General features: G+C 44.4%; 1 protein-coding gene across 1 annotated transcript in view; it reads right to left on the bottom strand.

Moving 5' to 3' along the window:
* Nucleotides 1-20,644, bottom strand: part of lig1 (ligase I, DNA, ATP-dependent) — a 140,092-nt gene that overhangs the window by 64,967 nt on the left and 54,481 nt on the right. The window contains exon 10 of the mRNA XM_034183730.1: nt 15,238-15,296. Coding sequence (XP_034039621.1) covers nt 15,238-15,296 — 59 coding nt within the window. The remainder of the gene's footprint in view (nt 1-15,237; nt 15,297-20,644) is intronic.

Here is a 20,644-nt window from a genome sequence, read left to right as displayed (position 1 = left end):
TCTTAATTAAGGCATTCTAGTTCCAGTGTCATTCAAACCTCTAACAGCAGTTGGGTAGAAACTGTTTTTCAGTCTGTTTGTTCTTGCGTTAATGGTCCTGTACCGTCTGCCTGATGGCAGCAGCTCAAACAGAGAGTGTCCAGGGTGGGACGAGTCCTTTAGGATGGTGTTTGCTCTCCTGAGACAGTCAGAGCCATGAAGGTCCCCCAGTGTGGGTAGAGGGCACCCAGTGATCTTCTCTGGAGCTCTTTCCTGTTTGTCTCCATGCAGCTGGTAAACCACGTCCAGAGGCAGTATGTTAGGATGTTGTCCATGGCAGAGCAGGAAAAAGACACCAGACATCTCTGGTTGATGTTATTTTTCCTGAGGATTCTCAGAAAGTGGAGTCTTTGCTGTGTCTTTGTTACCAAGTGTGTGGTGTTCCTGTCCCAGGTCAGTTTCTCCTCTATGTGGACTCCCAGGAAACAGAAGTCCCTTTTCCACACTGCCCCCCCCAATGATAATGGACTGAATGTCTGTTTGGTTTCTCCTGAAGTCTATGATTAGCTCCTTGGTTTTGGATGTGTTCAGGAGCAGGTTATTTTTCTCTACACCGTCAGCTGTTCCACCTCCTCCCACGAGACAGACTCATCTCCTCCAGTGATACAGCTGACCACTGTGGTGTCATCCACATACTTAATGAAGGTGTTGCTGGTGTGGACGGTGAAGAGCAGTGGGCTCAGCACGCTGCCTTGAGGGGAACCGGTGCTGAGTGTGAGAGCGGTGGATATGTGGGTCCAGGTGGGTTAGCGTGGTGTGGAGGGCAAAGGTCACGGTGTCCTCTGTTGACCTTGTAAGTGAATTAGTTTGGGTCTGAAGTGGGTGTTAGGAATAACATGATGTGACTTCTAACCAATTTTTTAAAATACTTCACCACCGGTGTGCGTGCAGCAGGCCGGTGGTGACTGAGGCTGATTATAGGAGATTTCTTGGGTTGGGGGACGATGGTGGAGATCTTCAGGTGTGACGAGACAGCAGACCGTCAGGAACAGGTTGAAGATTTTGGTATAAATTCCAGCAAGCTGGTCCACACAGTCTTTCAGTATCCATCCGGAGACGCAGTTGGACTTATTGCTTTGCGTGGGTTGACACCCCTCAGTGTGTGTCTCACCTCACGATCCCCCACTGCGACGTTACTCCCGGCCACTGGCGGTGACGTGGCTGTTCTTGGTGACAGTCTTGAAGCGAGCAAAGAACAGATTTAACTCTTCTGCCAACACTTATATCGGCTTTCTGGACTCGGCCATCAGAAGTGTCGCTGTACGTGTTGAGTGCTGACATTCTAGAAACGTTCACTTATTTCAGCAGTGATAATCATGTCTCTGGATCCTCAGACTGTGAGATCAAGAGGCATCAGGTCGCTAGACCAAGATGTTTGGTGATTCTGATATTTTTTCAGGGAAATGAAGGTCCAAGTCTTTGGGGTTCTGGTACTCCCCGTCTTACTATATGGTTGCAAGACCTGGACTCTACCCAGTGACCTAAAGTGATGACAAGATGTCTTTGGCACCAAGTCTCTTTGGAGAGTTACTGGGCATCACTGGAACGACTGTGTCAAACAAACGGTTGCTCATGGAGAATCAGATGAGAATTGTTTCTTGTATTTTGAGGGAACTTCACCTACATCATTTTAGACATGTGGTGTTTTCTCTTGGCATGATCCAGCACACAGGTGTCTCATTGTTGAGGCCCTCAAAGGCTGGAGAAGACCAAGAAGAAGCACAGGTTTCACCTGGCTGTAGCAGATCGATGGCTGTGCTTGAGAGGTGGGGATGGACCAGCTGTCTGCCTGGGCAGCTGTCAACCAGGACCTGGGCCGGTTCTGTGGTGTAGTGAACACAGCAACTCGTGGTACCATCGCAACCTACCAAACCCGACCTGAGAGTTTTTCCACACTGGCACATATTGCTGTTGAATTAAATAAAAAATGCAAGTCTGTGAAAAACTGGAAAACAGCCCAACATCAACACAGTAAACTAGAGCACCAAACCCGTAGAGCTTAAAGCTCCGCCAACATGAGTTACAAATTCCACAAAATTTTTACCTTGGAAAAATGTTCAAGGTCAAAGTCCTGTTAGAGGTGTCTTTTCCTAAGCTAAATTAGATGTGATCAAATGTCAGGAGGATGTATTTAGTTCATGCACTTGAATCAAAGTTGTTTTGTGGTGTTGTCAGGTCCCACCAACCCTTTCAGTTTCTGAATTCTTTTTCAGATCATTTTCACAGAACATTGGTTGTCACTACTGTGCACAATCCATCACTGCTTTTTGGCACTTGGTTTCTGACTGATAACTGGAAGATAAAAACTGCCAGATGACAGTGAGTGCACGTCTGTATCTCACTTTCAAATATGAGAGCGATTGGGGCATGTTTGATTCAGATATAATGTAAAATATACATTAAATAGGGTTTCCAATGTAAAAATTTAAAAGGCCACAAAATCTTTGATGAAGATAAAACTGTCAGCTGATAAAGGATGCCATCCCACTGTCAAATATGAAAAAAATTGGATCTTTTTTGACAGAGTTATGATTTTTTTTTTTAAATATGTTCAATGCTAGAGATAGGGATTTTTCCCATTTTTCCTGACTGACTCTTGACCTAGAAAACTGAATCAGTTCTTGCCTATCAGGGTATGAATCCTCTGTTTAAAAAAAAAAAAAAAAAAAAAAAAAATTTCATAATGATATATGTTCACAAACAAATGAACAGAGGCGAAAACTTTAGGTAATTAGATCTTCAGGTTCACCTCCTGGCCTGGTGGCCTTTACTGAGCGTCTCTTCTCATCTCTTTTTCCACTTCCTGTCTCGCTCACTTTCTCAAATAAAGGCTTAAAAATTCTTCCAAACCTTTTACAATAAAAGAATTAAAGTCATTTTGGTTGATTCTGACGTCTTTTTCCTTTCCTCTCAAACATCTGCACATCCTCCACTTCATATCTTGTTTTTTCCTGCCTGAATCATTCCTCTCAGCATCAGTGGTTTTATTCACAACTCGAAATTGTGCTTGTCAGGAGAAAGTCCATCCTTCCAGCAAACTTTCCCATCTTAAAACTCAACAACCATAAAACTCTCTCTCTCAAAAAAAAAAAAAAACTAACATTTCTACATTAAAACTGGGAGGTCAAAGCTCTGCCTGCCAAAAATAAATACATTTTAAAAAATTGTGCTTTTGTGCTATTTATAAATGCTGTTTTTTTTTGTTTTTTTTTTAAACTGAATTTTTGCGTTTCAAGTTAAGAAATGTACCAGAAGCCCTGAAATGCTCACACTGACCACTAGATGGCAACAAAAGCTGCTGAAGTATGTGACAAAATCTCAAGTGTTTTGTTTTTTGTTGTTGTTTAAACTGATTGATTTTAAGATTTAAGAAAATCAAGATAACCAAAAGTAACCAAAAAGGTAACTAACAAAGCCAAAACAGTTAGCTGGTGCACCCCCACCCCCATTTACAGGTACAAACATACTGAACAAGACAAAACCATTTCCTGCAATCAACCGAGAAGAGGTAAATCCAGACAATCAAGTTCTAGCCCCATTTTCTGATGGCCTTTATATTCTTGATGGAATTGGATGTATGTTTAGGTAGTTCCAAAAGTTATCCCAGTCAGTGTCTTCATCCTCTGTATTAGGTTTCAGTTTGTAGAGCACGGATTCATAGAAGGCTGTTTCTGCCATCGCGCTGATCCAATCCTTCAGCTCGGGGCATACCGTGGTTTTCCAATGTCTCAGGATTATCCTGGATGCCATTACCAGCCCAATCATATAAACAGTAAATACTCCCTTAGGAACATTGGGACCGTCTTCCTAATAAGCAAAGTTCTGGGGTAAAAGGCACCTGTGAACCAGAGCAGTCACTCAACTCCTTTATAACTTTGGCTCAAAATGGATTTATTGAAGAAAATTCCCACAGACAATATAAATATGTTCCCATCTCAGTTTTACATGAAAAAAAGATGAAATTATACCATTGGAAATAACTGCAGCCTTTGGTTCCCTAAACAACATTCTAACCCACCTAGTAAAATGCGGCCCAAAACCAAATTGTGATAAAGCAGAAAAAAGAAAATCACCATACCACCTCATCAAACGCCTTCTCCACATCTAAGGAGCAGGCTGCTGCTGGTCGCCGGGATTGTATATTAAAGAATTCCTGCTTTTTAACTTGTCTTGCTAATACTTTTCCAGTCTTTTCCCCTCCCTCATAAAAAGTGTTTTTTAAGCAAAAAAGAGCGTATGCCACTTTTCCATTATAAATTTCATTCAAGTGAAATTTTAACCCACAAAAGTCTCGATATAGTGGCTCGGCATATACGTCTGACAACTCATTTTCTTTTAATTTGATTTCTGTTTCCAATTCTTGTATTTTTGTGAGCTTTCTCTTTTCCGTTTTGCCCCATATGCTATAAGCTTCCCCCTTACATAAGCTTTTGAGGCTTCCCAAACACTTTTGATATACTTTGTACTATATATATATATATATATATATATATATATTCAGTTAAAAGAAAAACCTTAAGATCCTCTCCAAGTGATGTCTTAAAAGACTTGTCCTGTAACAGTGAGACATTCATTTTCCACCTATACCTCTTCCTATTCTCCACACAGCTTAATGCAGAGTTCAACAGCTGCGTGATCAGTAAGTGCAATGGTTTTTATGGAGCAACTCCTCACACTATTAGTGCTGGGTGATATGACTCAAATTTCATATCACAACATAAATTGAATCCCTTCACAGTAACGGTATATATCACAATATGGATGGATGGATGGCTAGCTTTATTATTGTCATTACAACAACGAGATTTTCACACTCACATTCCACAGACAAACAGCAATTAATCCACAATTATTACTTGTTTATCGTAATAATGGCACACATCAGAATTAAGACAACACATAAATTTGACATTGTTTATGTGCACTAAACTTGAAACAGTCCGTTTTCCAAATTGAGGTGATGCGAGTGTGTGGAAGCCGCTGCAACTGGAGTTGCGCCACCACCAGCTTGGGGGGGAACGGGGACCTACCGCAGCTAAAAACTGCGCAGCCCCCGCAGGGGAAAACAATGACGTTGGCGGGCGCCGGAAAGGGGAGGTGTTGATGGGGAGGGAGGGGGTGGGGGAAGGGAATGGAACATGCTTCAGTCCTGTGAAAAGCAGTTTATTGTCTTTGTGAGATGAGATAAGAAACAGCCAATGTTCCCCAGGCCGAAACAAATTCCTCTGGAGGAGACAGTAGGGCAATTTGACCACCAGGCTCGATAAGCCTGTAATGTTATTGTTACAGCAGTGAAATCACTTTTTAACAGTTCCACTTGCACAACCAAATCCCAATTATGAATTAAGAATATTCACCTGCCTCTGAAATCTTAACTTCATCTGCAAGGTGCGCATCTGCTCCAAGTCATCCAATTTGCATCTGAGTTCAAGAGTCATCGCAGTCTGAGAATGCACTGCCTTGCCAACCTCGTTAATCATGACGGACAAGCGAGGGGCCGTGGTTCTTGATGCCACATCTTGCCAATTTTCCGGTAGATTAGGGCAGCACATAAGCCAGAAAGTACCAGCCCTGCTACCATAAGACCAAAAATGAATAAATCCTCAACGGAGAAAGGCGCCAAGCATGCCACACGCCAGGAACTCCAGGAGTCGAAGACATAGCCCGCAGGATACGTTCCATCTGGGCAGGTAGGATCCCCCGGTCCTGACCTTCTTGTAGAAAAAATGTGACAACAGCATTCAGAGACCAGCCGATCAATTCCATGGTTAATCCAATAGTAGTCCAATAGATCCAGAATCCAATATAATTTGAGGAATTCACAGTCTGGTGAAGTAGGGACTTAAAGTCAAAGGCAGAGAACAGAAATAAGGGAGAGTGGAAAAGATGCGACCGCCCTCGTTGGAGTCCCAAGCTGTATAAACATAAGTGTAAACATTATAATGGAAGTGTTTCTGAATGGGTCATATAGTCCCTTTGCAAAGCTAAATATTAACAAATAAAAACAACAACAAAAAAACAGACTGACATAATTAATTTTGAGCGGATTCTGACTTGTTAGACATGTATTTTTGTGCATTGGAATAACACCATTTCGCAATTCCTGCTTCTGTCCAGCAAAAGGAAGTGATAGTTTATCTGTTTTTGGTGGCATTTTGTCCAGAAAGACCTCAGAGACGCCACCACGTGGGTTGATGATCCTGTTCTATTTCATTCCTCCTAAACGCCACAGGGCGGTGCTTTAGCACCTGGATAATTACATGTGCGCAGCACAGAGGTCGAGAATATATACCAACAAAGTTATGCCACTGGATGTGACCTGGGTGACGTCACTGTTTGTCTTTATATACCAGACGCACCCAGCGCTCGCTTCATTTCTACATTCTCGCATTCTTACAGGTTGAGAACGCATTTAGCTGCGATTGCTGCTCTCGCTTGTAGCCTCGCAACCCACCCTCGGTTGGAGCTACGTGCACTGCACACGTCCTCCAGAGGCTGCAAGACACGGCTTCACTGTTTTTTGTATTCTTTGACTGAAACCTTCCTAAACGCCGGGTGTGCGCCTTCGCCCCTGCCCCGTTGGGTATTTTCGTCTGTGCACATTAGCTGTGTTGTTTCAACGAATGCTGGCTACTTGTTTAGTTGTGTCACTAACCCCGTTAACTATGTGGTAGTGTGTATATCGGAACCAGTATGGTGTACTGTGTTGGGCTTGCCGTGAGTGTTTTCCACTCCTTGAAGTACTTCGTCTGCGCTGCCGCCATTTTGCCAAGTTCAACAGCTCCGCTAGCAGCTAGTGTTGTCGTTGTTGCTGTAAGTGACTTTAGCACTTGGGCTGTGAGTTTTTCGGCTGTGTGCATCGTGTTATTACTGTGGCTGTGGGTGCTTCACGCTCCGGGCCTTGTATTAACTTTTACACCGAGTGTTTCAATCTCTGGGCCTTGTATTAGCTTTTACACTGTGAGTGCTTCACGCTCCGTGCCTCGCGTCAAGTCTGTAGCTGGAGTGCTTCACGCTCCGTGCCTCGTGTCAAGTCTACGGCTGCGAGTGCTTCACGCTCCATGCCTTGTGTTACTATTTATACTGCATGTGATTCACACTGTCTTTCTATCTGTAACCGTCAGGGCTTGCGTTAGCCATCTGCACGCAGTTCACAATGTTGACAGGGTCTTTGTTGCATGGCTGTAGTACCTGTTTGGCTCCCTTGAGCCCCGATGGACATATGTTTTGCCCTCGTGTCTTGGGATCAGACACCTGAGGGAAGCCCTGACTGGCGATGCCTGCCTTAATTGTGCCAGCATGCCACTGGCAGAGAGATCTGCTAGACTTGCGGCACTGGAAAGTGGAATGTCTAGTGCGACTTTGTCCTCCAGCCCCAGGAAGGAACCAAAGTGCCGTAAATGCCCACATGCAGGAGCCCCTTATGCTAAGAAGGTTACTCATGACTATGCTTTGGCTGAAAAGGTTGAAACGTTGACTTCTGAGTTTGCTCAGATTAAGTCCTCGCTTCTGAATCTACAGCCTCGGGATGCCATGACAGTTCCTGTTGTCCCTAATGAGGCTGATCAGACCGATGTAGTTACTCAGCAGGAGGAATATGTCAACTCTATTGCTGCGACTGATTCCTTGTACATGACAAGTGATATAAACTGTGTGTAGGATCAGAATGAGAAGGGTCTTTCTCCAAGCCATTCATTAGTGGGCTCTCACACCTCTGAGGCAGAGTTCCTGCCGCAAACCGGCCTTGGACTATCCTTTGTCAAGCAAGCTGTTCAGTTGGCTTTATCCAGGCTTGGGGTCGACAATCCCTCTGCGGAAACCACCGCTTCAACTGCCTTTTTCAAAGTCACTCAGAAGCCTGAGTTCAATGTTCCAGTTTCACAACTATATATCAAGGAGCTCCACCAATGTTGGGCGGCCCCCAAATCATTGACCCATCTATCGCAGGACTGCAGAGCCCTTAGCTCTATGTGTGATTCGGCGCAGTATGGTCTGAACGGTATGCCCGCCGTTGACAGCATTATTGCGAACCTGGTTGTGGCAAGGCTGATGCTGCTCGGCCGGATGCCCACTGCCCACGACCTCAGTGTAGGGTCACTGATGACCTCCTCACCAAAAGCTATGACAAAGCTGCTTGCAACTCACTGTCCCATTTAGCCCTTGCACTCTCAAGGTCTTTGAGGGAGGCAGAGGTTGAGGATGCTACGCAAAGTCTTAGTGATGCCTCACTGCAAACCTTTGCTTATATGTCCAGAGAGCTTGGCAGACTGATGTCAACCCTTACCATCACTAGACGTCAGGTGTGGCTTGCGCAGTCCCCCCTGTCTGAATCCTGCAGAGGCAGACTCCGTTCACTGCTGGTTCTTCCAGGCCAAGTATTTGGACCTGCGGCTCAACAAACTTTGGAGCATGCTGTTGAGACTAGTAAATCTCGGGGACAGTTTGTTGACCTACACCGGCCACGGCCTCAGCCAGTCAGACTTTTCACTCTACATCCAGGCTCTCGCTGACTCCCAGAGCTGCACGTGCTTTCGCAGTTGAGGGCCAGCTCTCCCAGTGGCCTGCCTTTTGGGAGCCTACGTGCAGATGCCCGAGAACTGAACGGTTTCACAGAGCTTCCAGTAATTGCGCCCAGAGGTCCTCAGGGTTGCAAGGCAGAGGTGGTCGGGTCTGACCGCCAACATTTGGCTCCCAGCCGTTTTTCACAAAATCATCTCAGCCACTGGGAGGCTCAAGTTCAAGACCCACGGGTCATTTCAACCTTGTTCGAGGGTTAAAGAATTCAGTTCAGATGTCCTCAAATGTTCAATGGGGTGAGGATGACTGTTGTTTCTGACTCGGTGCAGTCTACAACAGGGGATTTTGGAACTCCTAGAGAAAGGGGCCATAGAGCCAGTTCACAGTTCAGACCAGCTCAGGGGGTTCTATTCAATTTGCTTCCTTGTTCCAAAGAAGGATGGCGGCTTTCATCCTATCCTCGATCTCTGACATCTGAATCGTTACCTCAAAGTGCTGCAGTTTTACATGCTCCGCACAGTAGACGTCCTTCAAGCTATCACACCAGGAGACTGGTTCACAAGTGTTGACTTAAAGGACACCTATTTCCATGTACCAGTGGCGCCTCGTCACAGTCAGTTTTCTCCGCTTTGCTTTCGAAGGTCAGGCATACCAGTTCAGGGTGCTTCCTTTCGGCCTCTCTCTCGCCCCTCGTAATGTACCAGATGTATGGCTGCAGCACTAGCCCCACTGCAAGCTCTTGGATTAAGAATCCTACCCTACTTAGACGATTGGCTTGTCTGCGATCCGACTCAGGAGCAGGCGCACAACGACACAGCTCTTCTACTGGACCATGTCTCTCAGTTAGGACTCACAGTGAACTTTGCAAAGAGTTCTCTTGTTCCCAGTGAACAAACGACCTTCATCAGCATTGCCATCAACTCCCTGACTATGACTGCATCGCCATCCCCGCAGAGAGTGGACGATGTAATTTGTCTCGTCTCACACATCCAACGGGCTGTGACGCTGCCTTTTGGTTTGCTGCTCCACTTGATTGTCAAATTGACTGCAATGTCGCTAGTGGTACCTTTGGGACTTCTGTTCTTACGTCCCCTACAAATTTGGATCAGCAACCTAGGCCTCAACTCAAAGTTTCATCAGCACAGGCTTGTACGACTCTCCACCCAGTGCCTTCTGCAACTTAGACCCTGAGGGAACGTGTACTTCATCTGCAAGGGTGTCCCTCTAAGCTCCGTCCCTTCTTGCCGAGAGGTGGTTGTTACAGATGCATCACTCAAAGGTTGGGGGCCATGTGGAATCACAGGATGGTGAGGGGTGTCTGGAGTCCTCAGGAGAGACTCCAACACATAAACGTGCTGGAGCTTCTCACTGTGCGACTGGCTCGCAAGCATTGTTCTTGTCCGGTTGGACAACAGGTCCACAGTCTATCACATAAATCATCGGGGGGCACCAGATCCAATCACCCATTGGCAGAAACTCGGAGGCTTCTCTTATGGGTGTTGCCTCGCCTTCAAAGTGTCAGAGCAGTTCATCTGCCCGGCGTACAGCACAGCGCTGTGGATTTACTCTCCAGACAGAAACCACCACCGGGAGAGTAGAGACTGAACCCAATTGTGGTCCAAACGATCTGGCAGAAGTATGGTGTAGTGGAAATGGACCTTTTCGCTTCAAGCACCTCAACACATTGTCCACGGTGGTACTCCCTCTTGGAACCAGACAGCCCGCTGGGGCAGGATGCTTTGGCTCACCCGTGGCCGGACTACCTCCTTTATGCCTTCCCTCCTCTCCCGCTGCTAATGTTGACACTGCACAGGATAGACCAGAGCAGCCACAGGGTGCTGCTGGTTGCTCCGTTCTGGCCAGGCAGGATTTGGTTTCCCATGATTTACAAACTCCTCGAGGGGGAACCTTGGGCTCTCCTGGAGAGGAAGGATTTGTTTTCACAGCTACAGGGGAGGATTTGGCACCCTCACCCAGAACGCCTTCAACTGTATGTGTGGCCGTTGAGGGGCCGGACTCCTTGTTAAGTTCCTGTGACCAGGCTGTTGTTCAGACTATCCTTAATTCACATGCTGCTTCTACCGGGGCTTTGTATGACAACAGATGGAAGCTGTTTGCGCGGTGGTGTGAGAACCAAAAGTTAGATCCGGAGCGTTGCCCTGTGCCTATTCTCCTCAAATATTTACAAGAACTGCTGGAGAAAGGACTTTCTGTTGCTACCTTGAAGGTTTATGTTGCTACAATCTCTGTCCGGCACGTCTACGTTGGTGGCCATTTCTTAGTGTGTCATTTTTTGAAAGGTGCTCTACGTTTGCAGCCTCCAAGGCTTGCACGCGTACCTTCATGGGACCTTCCGCTAGTCCTGGAGAGTTTAAGCTTATCTCTTTTCAAACCAGTTGAAAGTGCTGATCTTAAATGGGTGTCAGTGAAGACTGCCTTTCCACTTGCACTATCTTCGGCTGAGCGGGTGGGAGAGCTCCATGCCCTATCAGTCGCTGAGGACTGTTTGAAATGGAATTCTGACGGACCTGGGGTTACGCTGTGGCCTAATCCGTCCTTTTCACCAAAGAGAATTTCAACCTTTCATGTTAACCAGCCAGTTTCCTTGGCTGTGTGTGCCCCGCATTCTGATCCAGGATTATCTGTCTGAGGTTCCCTGTGTCCTGTCTGAATGTTGAAGCGGTACATTCAAGCGACTGCTGGGATCCGGAAAACAGATGCCCTGTTTGTGTGTTACGGTGATCACAAAAAAGGCTGTGCTGTCTCAAAGCAGCGACTCTCACATTGGGTCGTGGATGCCATTTTACAAGTATACAAGTCCAGGGGTCTTCAGCGTCCTAAAGTTATGTGCCTTTCCACCAGAGGGGTGTCCACATCCTGGGCTGCACTGAGAGGTGTTCCTTTAAATATAAGGATAACCAGTGACATCACCCAGGTCACATCGAATGGCGTGACTTTGTTGGTATATATTCTTGACCTCTCTGTGCTTGCACACGTATTTATCCAGGTGCTAAAGCACCGCTCTGTGGCGGTCATCCGGAATTCATAGAACCTTCGTTACATTTGTAACTCTCGATTTTTTCTGATGCTTGAAAAGGAGCTGACTCTTTTCTACACTTCTATTCTTCTCCTCTCCTATTTTACTCTTCCTTTTTAGATATTTAGATATACCTTTATATACTAACATAGTTCCACCTTAGAATTGGAATATAATATATACTGTATTTTCTGCACTATAAGGCTCACCCTCAATTATGGGGTCCATTTCTGTACTTATCCTATACATAAGGTGCACCTGATTATAAGGCACATGTTAAAACATACAGTCTACAAAAAAAAAAAAAAGGTCACAGAAGCAAAACTGAGTTTATTTGGACTTTATTCTAGTATCTACTATTATTTTACTATTTAACAATACTCACATTATTTTTTATCATTCTTCTGTCACAAATCCATCAACGTCCTCATCTTCTGTGTCTGAATTGAACAGCTGGGCAATTTCGCCATCAAACACGCCAGGTTCCCTCTCATCATCGTCGGAGTCAGTCTCGTTGCCAGGTGGCTGTTCAGCAATGATTCCGGCTTTCGCGAAAGCTCGGACAACAGTTAAAGTAGATACCTGAGCCCAGGCATCCACAATCCATTGACATATGGTGGCGTAACTTGCCCGGTGCTGCCTCCCGTCTTAGTGAAGGTGTGTTCGCCGTCTGTCATTCATCACTCCCAAGCCACTTGCAACTTCACTTTCAACACCCTGTTCACACCAATGTCCAGCGGTTGGAGTTAGTCCTCCCAAAATGATGGCAAGCTCCAAATTAGTTTTCTTGACTTGGTTTTTCACAGTAGCGGTGAGATGGGTGCGCATGGAGTCGCAGATCAACAGGGACGGTGATGCGTGGAAAAAAAAAATCATCCAGCCTCTTTACATACACTTCTCTCAGCCACTCACTCATTTTCTCCTCGTCCATCCAGCCCTTTTGATTGGCCTTAATGATGACTCCGGCTGGAAACATTTCTTTTGGCAGCGTTTTCCTCTTAAAAATTACCATGGGTCGTAGTTTCTCTCCGTTACCATGGCAACCAAGAACAACAGTGAAAGTCAACTTCTCATGGCCTGTGGTGCGTATGGATACCGTGCTGGTCCCCTTCTACACAGTATGGTTCATGGGGATGTCAAAGGTGAGGGGGACCTCGTCCATGTTGGTGATGTGGTTGGGCTGGTTCTTTTTTTCGGTTATCTTGTTAATGCAGTAGGTGCAGACAATGGCCAGCTTTTCTTTGTAATCCGCTGGCAGTTGCTGCACCACGGTAGTCCTCGCGCGGATAGAGAGCTGACACATTTTCATAAAAGGAAAACACCAAGACAGACCTCCGTCAAAGTTTTCAATGTTCATGTCTTGTCCTATCATTTCAAAATACGGTAAGATATACCTTACTGAATTTTCATGTGACCTGCCCATCCTCTTCTCACTCTGAATTCCTCCCCCTGATTCAGGTGGGTCTCGTGGAGAAAAACTATGTCTGCTTGATTTGTTAAGACCATATTTTGCATCTTTTAGCTGGATTTCCACTTCCGTTAATATTGCAAGAAATTAACATATTTCCCAGTCATTGCAGGGAGAAATTACAGTATACTCTGAACCTCTAACTTCACATTCTACACAAAAATATCCCCATTTCTTACCCCCAAAACTGGTGCCACCACTGAAATAAAACTAACACAGAAAAGGAACATTTCGAACATATGTAACACCACCAACAACATAAAAATGGTATTACGGCTGCTCTACAGCCCAAAAGGCAAAACAAAAACTGTGAAAAACCCGCTCTTCTCTGTCTCTCTCCCTGCTAGATGACAGCTGATCCAGCCCCCTCCCTCCGACTAAACGCGAACAGCACGTTGTGTGTGGTTCTTCACTTGGTAGCAGTAATTTCCTCACTTCCCTCATCGTGGCTAAAATTTAAGAATTTCTTGGCTGCTGTCGCTGACTTGAAATTCATATTCTTGCCCTTCCACTTCACCCTGAGCGTTGCTGGGTACGCCAGAGTGTACCTCACATTACACTGCTGCAGCTTCCGCTTCACCACCGCAAAAGCATTTCTCTTTACCACCAGCTCCCTGGTCACATTATCTGGGAACTTGGACATTCGGCATCCTTCCCACACAAAGGACATAAGGATTTTATTAAAAATAATATCTGAAAGTTCAGCTACAATTTGCCAGAAGGTACATTGAGATGCAAGCCTAGATTTTATGTTTTGGTGAAAGAAAATCCTCCTCTGTCCCACTTCATCATGAAGCCGTATAACTGGAGATAATAAATACAAAACATGCACTGTGCACAATTTCTCCAATTACAGCCACAGAAGCCTGTAACTTCTTCTGGGCTGTCTGAGTGTCTTGGTGGCTTTCCTCACTCTTCTCCTTCTTGCACAGTCACTCAGTTTTTGAGAACTGTCTACTCCACACAGATCTACCACAGAGTGTCAAACTGTTTCTTCATAACTGATGTAAATAAAGTTCAAGACATATTCAGTGACTTGGAAATGTTAATGTATCCATCCCCTGATTTGTCTGAAGAAAACTGGCAATTAAACTGATTATTTACAGGTATTATACCAAAGGGGCTGATTACTTATGCAACCCATCATCTTGGCTTTTTATTTTTTAATTTATATCACGTTGTAGAGATTTACTTTCAGTTTGAGTTTAAGGAAGATAATTTTAATATTTTTTTATATTGAGAAGCCTGATTTGCTTTTTGTATTTGAAATAAATTAAAAAGTGTGAAATACCAAGGGGCTGAATACTTTTGCAAGCCACTGTGTGTGTGTGTGTGCGTGTGTGTGTGTACACACATATACACATATATATATATATATATATATATATATATATATACATACGAGGTCTGTTAGAAAAGTGTCCAACCTTTTTATTTTTTTCAAAAACTATATGGATTTGAATCGTGTGCTTGCATCAGACAAGCTTGAACCTTCGTGCGCATGCGCAAGTTTTTTTTCACGCCTGTCGGTTGCATCATTCGCCTGTGGGCAGGCTTTGAGTGAGCACTGGTCCACCCCCTCGTCGGATTTTTATTGTTTAGGAATGGCGGAGCGACTGCCGCTTTGTTCCATGAAATTTTTTTCAGAAACTCTGCCAGACAGCCAGATGGAAACCATTTGGAAGATTCAGATGGCTTTCGGTGAAGATTCTATCGGTATCACACGGATTAAGGACCATTAAAACTGGATTAAAAACGGCCCACGGCGGCGGAGGGTGCACCGCACCCCGAGCGGCCATCGACAGGCTGGAACGAGCAGATCACTAACAAATTTAAGGCTCTGTTGATGCAGGATGTCGTGTGACAAGCAGAGAAGTTTCAGAAGAGGTCGGGATCAGAACTTTATCGGCACATTCCACGAAGGTTCAAGCTTGGCTGATGCAAGCGCACGATTCAAATCCATATAGTTTTTGAAAAAATAAAAAGGTCGGCTAGTTTTCTCACAGACCTCGTATATATATATATCTGATGAGATGAGACAGACACAGACCGACTCATCCTCTCACTTTCACGTGTAACCTGGCTCCATCATCGTCGCCTTGATGGAGTGTCTGGCAGCCAGCTGCCTGTGTAGGTACATCAGCATGCATTATGGGAAAGATAAAACAGTGTTTACCTGGAGAGAGCAGCAGCACGGAGCGGAACAGGTTCGACAGCGTCTCGATGTTTCGTAGCCTAGGAAATGACAACGGCACTGCTTTGAGATCAGCCAGATGAGTTAAATGGGTTTCAAAGACATTCTGTAAATACTGTAAGGTAGGAAATGAGATTTGTCTCAAGGGTGTAACAAGAAACCAGAGATGCACAAGCAACTGACAGACGCTATTCAGTGTCTCAGGTAAAGACGGCAGGAAGACACGCTCATCAAATCAATCCTCGCAAAACAAATTGATTTTCCGGGAAGAACCACTGGAGGTGGTTTCATGGCAGGTTGTGGACCACTTTGCTGAGAATAATATTTTTGAGCCACAACAGTCTGCTTTTAAAAAATATCACTCCACAGAGACGGCTCTCACTAAAGTGGTGAATGAGCTTCTGCTTGCAATGGATTCGGACACCACTACGGTTCTGGTGCTGTTAGATCTCAGTGACGTGTTTGATACTGTGGATCATCATATTCTACTTGATAGGCTGGAAAATCATTTTGGGATCACTGGGAGTGCCCTTGCATGGTTGACATCATACCGGACCAGTCGTTCTGTGTTTTGTACAATAACACTACCGCTAACCTTACTGACATGAAATTTGGGGTTCCACAGGGGTCCGTCTTAGGCCCCCTGCTTTTCTCCCTTTATATTGCACCCCTTGGTCACATATTGCGGCGTTTTCACGATTATGCTGATGATACTCCATTACACATGACGATAACTGCTGGTAATCTCATTCACATAAAATCCTTCGAGAACTGCCTTGCATCAGTGAAAAGCTGGATGTCTAGCAACTTCCTACAACCCCAATTTCAAAGAAGTTGGGACGTTGTGTAAAATGTAAATTAAAAACAGAATACAATGATTTTCAAATCCTCTTCAACCTATATTCAACTGAATACACCACAAAGACAAGATATTTAATGTTCAAACTGATAAACTTTATTGTTTTTGTGCAAATATTTGCTCATTTTGAAACGGATGCCTGCAACATGTTTCCAAAAAGCTGGGACAGTGGTATGTTTATGATGGAGATTTTATGAGTTGTTATCATTTATTTAATTAATCATTGCCTGCTTACATGATATTCAGTGTAATCAAAAGTAGTCTTAGTTAAGTTTCTGCTTCTTGTGAAATGAACTGTATCAACTATCTGTTATCTGTGTGATGTGGGAGTGAAACCAGCCACAAGACTGAAAGAATATGTGTCTTAGCTGACTTGTTAAAGGATTCTACATTCATTATTGTCTGAATTATATTCTTTTATATTTCATTGACTCATTCAATCATAATAATTATGTACCCAGTCATATATGCTGCATTTAATCTAAATGATTGCTCAGCCACAGTGATGAACTAAAGGTTGTTTCAGGACTCTGACATCGAAACTTAACTGCTTACTCCCTTCTTTCGGTAAAAGAAACGAGCATGTTTCACAGGAAACCGTAACTCACAAGCAACCGTTCACCCCTCCCTTCCCCAAACACAATGTACCCTGATGCTACGTTGTATTGTTTATGATTTTTTTCTTCTAATAAAAGAGCAAGCGCCGGAGGGGCGGCGGAGAGGAGCAGGAGAAGCAAGGTTGGTCTGAGGTTTGTACGCTCTCTCCGAAGCTTCTCCCCTTTGCGCAAAGCTCACAAAAGAGATCTGTCTAATGTTGTCTCTTTTTATGTGATTGTGCTTTGAGAAACTGTGTTTTGAAGGATACGATCTCAGGCACAGTTTAAGTGCCAGGTCCAGTTAGGGTGACGGACCTGACAGTTTACCACTGTGTTACATCACCTTTCCTTATAACAACACTCAATAAGCGTTTGGGAACTGAGGACACTCATTGTTGAAGCTTTGTAGGTGGAATTCTTTACCATTCTTGCTTGATGTACAACTTCAGTTGTTCAACAGTCCGGGGTCTCCGTTGTCGTATTTTGCGCTTCATAATGCGTCACACATTTTCAATGGGCGACAGGTCTGGACTGCAGGCAGGCCAGTCTAGTACCCGCACTCTTTTACTACGAAGCCACGCTGTTGTAACACGTGCAGAATGTGTCTTGGCATTGTCTTGCTGAAATAAGCAGGGACGTCCCTGAAAAAGTCGTTGCTTGGATGGCAGCATGTGTTGCTCCAAAACCTGGATGTACCTTTCAGCATTGATGGTGCCATCACAGATGTGTAAGTTGTCCTTGCCATGGGCACTAACACACCCCCATACCATCACAGATGCTGGCTTTTTAACTTTGCTCTGGTAACAATCTGGATGGTCTTTTTCCTCTTTTGTCCGGAGGACACAACGTCCATGATTTCCAAAAACAATTTGAAATGTGGACTCATCAGACCACAGCACACTTTTCCACTTTGTGTCTGTCCATTTCAAATGAGCTCAGGCCCAGAGAAGGCGGCGGCGTTTCTGAATGTTGTTAATGTTTGGCTTTCACTTTTCATGGTAGAGTTTTAACTTGCACTTGTAGGTGTAGCGACGAACTGTGTTAACTGACAATGGTTTTCTGAAGTGTTCCTGAGCCACGCGGTAAGATCCTTTACACAATGATGTCAGTTTTTAATGCAGTGCCACCTGAGGGATCAAAGGTCACGGACATTCAATGTTGGTTTTCAGCCTTGTCGCTTATGTGTAGAAAGATCTCCAGATTCTCTGAATCTTCTGATTATATTATGGACTGTAGAAGATGGAATCCCTAAATTATTTGCATCTGAACATTGAGAAACATTGTTCTTAAACTGTTGGACTTTTTTTTTCATGTAACTGTTCACAAAGTGGTGATCTTCACTCCATCTTTGCTTGTGAATGGCTGAGCTTTTTCGGGATGCTCCTTTTATACCCAATCATGACACTCACCTGTTTCCAATTAACCTGTTCAACTGTTAAATGTTCCAAACAGGAGTTCTTTGAACATTCATCAACTTTCCAAGTCTTTTGTTGCCCCGTCCCAGCTTTTTTCAAATGTGTTGAAGGCATCCATTTCAAAATGAGCAAATATTTGGGGAAAAAAATAATAAAGTTCATCAGTTTGAACATTAAATACGAGGGCTGTCAATAAAGTATAGGTCCTTTTTATTTTTTTCAAAAACTATATGGATTTCATTCATATGTTTTTACGTCAGACATGCTTGAACCCTCGTGCGCATGCGTGAGTTTTTCCACGCCTGTCGGTGACGTCATTCGCCTGTGAGCACTCCTTGTGGGAGGAGTCGTCCAGCCCCTCCTCGGAATTCCTTTGTCTGAGAAGTTGCTGAGAGACTGGCGCTTTTTTTGATCAAAATTTTTTCTAAACCTGTGAGACACATCGAAGTGGACACGGATCGAAAAATTAAGCTGGTTTTCAGTGAAAATTTTAACGGCTGATGAGAGATTTTGAGGTGATACTGTCGCTTTAAGGACTTCCCACGGTGCGAGAGGTCGCGCAGCGCTCTCAGGCGCCGTCGTCAGCCTGTTTCAAGCTGAAAATCTCCACATTTCAGGCTCTATTGAGCCAGGACGTCGTGAGAGAACAGAGAAGTTTCAGAAGAAGTCGGTTTCAGCATTTTATCCAGATATTCCACTGTTAAAGGAGATTTTTTTTAATGAAAGTCGGGATGCAGCCGGCGTGGTGCGGCGGCACAGGAAAAACACCTCTGTGTTGATAACCATTTGTAAAATCCAGGCGGCTTTTGATGGCTTTCAGTGGAGTGAGTATATGGGAAATTGTTTAACAGCTGGACATGTTCCAACTTGTCCTTAAGGCTTCCAACAGAGGTGTTTTTCCTGTGTTGGAGCGTCGCGGCGGCTGCGAGCCGACGCTGCAATCCGTCCGCACGTCTTTCATTAAAAAAAATCTCTTAAATATAGGTTGAAGAGGAATTGCAAATCATTGTATTCTGTTTTTAATTTACATTTCACACAATGTCCCAACTTCATTGGAATTGGGGTTGTACTTTTAACTCTGATAAGACTGAAATAATGGTTCTTGGTCCAGTGAGACATCGGCAACAATTTAACCAGCTAACGCTTAGCCTAGGTTCGTGTGTCATACATCACACTGTCAAAGTGAGAAACCTTGGGGTAATTTTTTATCCTTCGTTGTCCTTTGGCCTCCACATTAGAGATATTACGAGGACTGCTTTCTTCCACCTACGAAATATAGTGAAGATTCGTCCCATCCTGTCTATGGCTGATGCTGAGACCCTGATCCATGTGTTTGTCTCTTCTAGATTGGACTACTGCAATGTTCTATTTTCTGGTTTACCGCAGTCCAGCATTAGGGGTCTCCAATTGGTTCAAAATGCTGCCGCAAGACTGTTGACACGAAGCAGAAAGTTTTCACCACATTACACCCATTTTGGCATCTCTTCACTGGCTTCCTGTCCCAGTGAGATCAGATTTTAAGGTTCTGCTACGAGCCTATAAAATTATTCACAGACTGGCACCTCCCTACATAGCTAACCTAATTAAACCGTACGTACCGGCCCGGGCTTTGTGTTCTCAAGGTGCAGGACTACTTTCTGTCCCTAGGGTGAATAAGAAGTCTGTGGGTCACAGATCTTTCTCTTATCATGCCCCTGTTCTGTGGAATGATCTCCCTGCATCAATAAAACAGTCAGATTCTGTAGAGAATTTCAAGTCCAGATTAAGACGCACTTATTTTCCCTTTCGTATGGCTAGCATACTGACATACGCTTTTTACTCTTAATTTATTTTATTAGTAAACGGAGCGTGCCGCGGCCTCAACTTTACCTAAATTCTGGGTCTTTTAGTGAAGTTTAGGGCTAGTGGCCGGCGATCACCTTAGTATTTATTCTGTTTTTCTTGTTTAATGCTGACAAATTATACTGTATTTGTTGTCTTTCTGATGCCTGATTCTGTTTTTTCTCTCTGTTTGAGGTGCAGCTCCATCCAGAGATGGGTGTGGGTGTCTTCTTCTGCAGGCCTCCCATTCTGTACACATGCATGACGCACAAAATTTTCTGTAATCTGTGTCTGTATCATGGCCCAAGCAGAGGGTCACCCCTATGAGTCTGGTCTGCTTGAGGTTTCTTCCTTAGAGGGAGTTTTTCCTTACCACTGTTGCCTGTGTTCTTGCTCTGGGGGGTTAGTAAGGTTAGACCTTACTTGTGTGAAGTGACTTGAGGCAGCTTTGTTGTGATTTGGCGCTATATAAATGAAAATAAATTGAAATTGAAATTGAGGAGGAGCAATCTGAGGTTTGACCAATTTCAAGTACACTTCATAAAGAAATTGCATGACATGTAATATTCCAGCTCTGGTGGTCTGCAGCTCTACGGGCCAAGTCTGCATGGGACAAAAATTTACAGTAGAGTGATCCAAAAAGAACCACTTGAGCTGTGATTTGAATCTTAAACCTCAGATAAGAACAGCTGGATAAG

The sequence above is a fragment of the Thalassophryne amazonica genome, chromosome 12 (genome assembly GCF_902500255.1).
Source record: "Thalassophryne amazonica chromosome 12, fThaAma1.1, whole genome shotgun sequence".
Lineage (NCBI taxonomy): Eukaryota > Metazoa > Chordata > Actinopteri > Batrachoidiformes > Batrachoididae > Thalassophryne > Thalassophryne amazonica.
The sequence above is the reverse complement of the archived record's forward strand: the minus strand, read 5'-3'. Positions and strand labels throughout refer to the sequence as shown.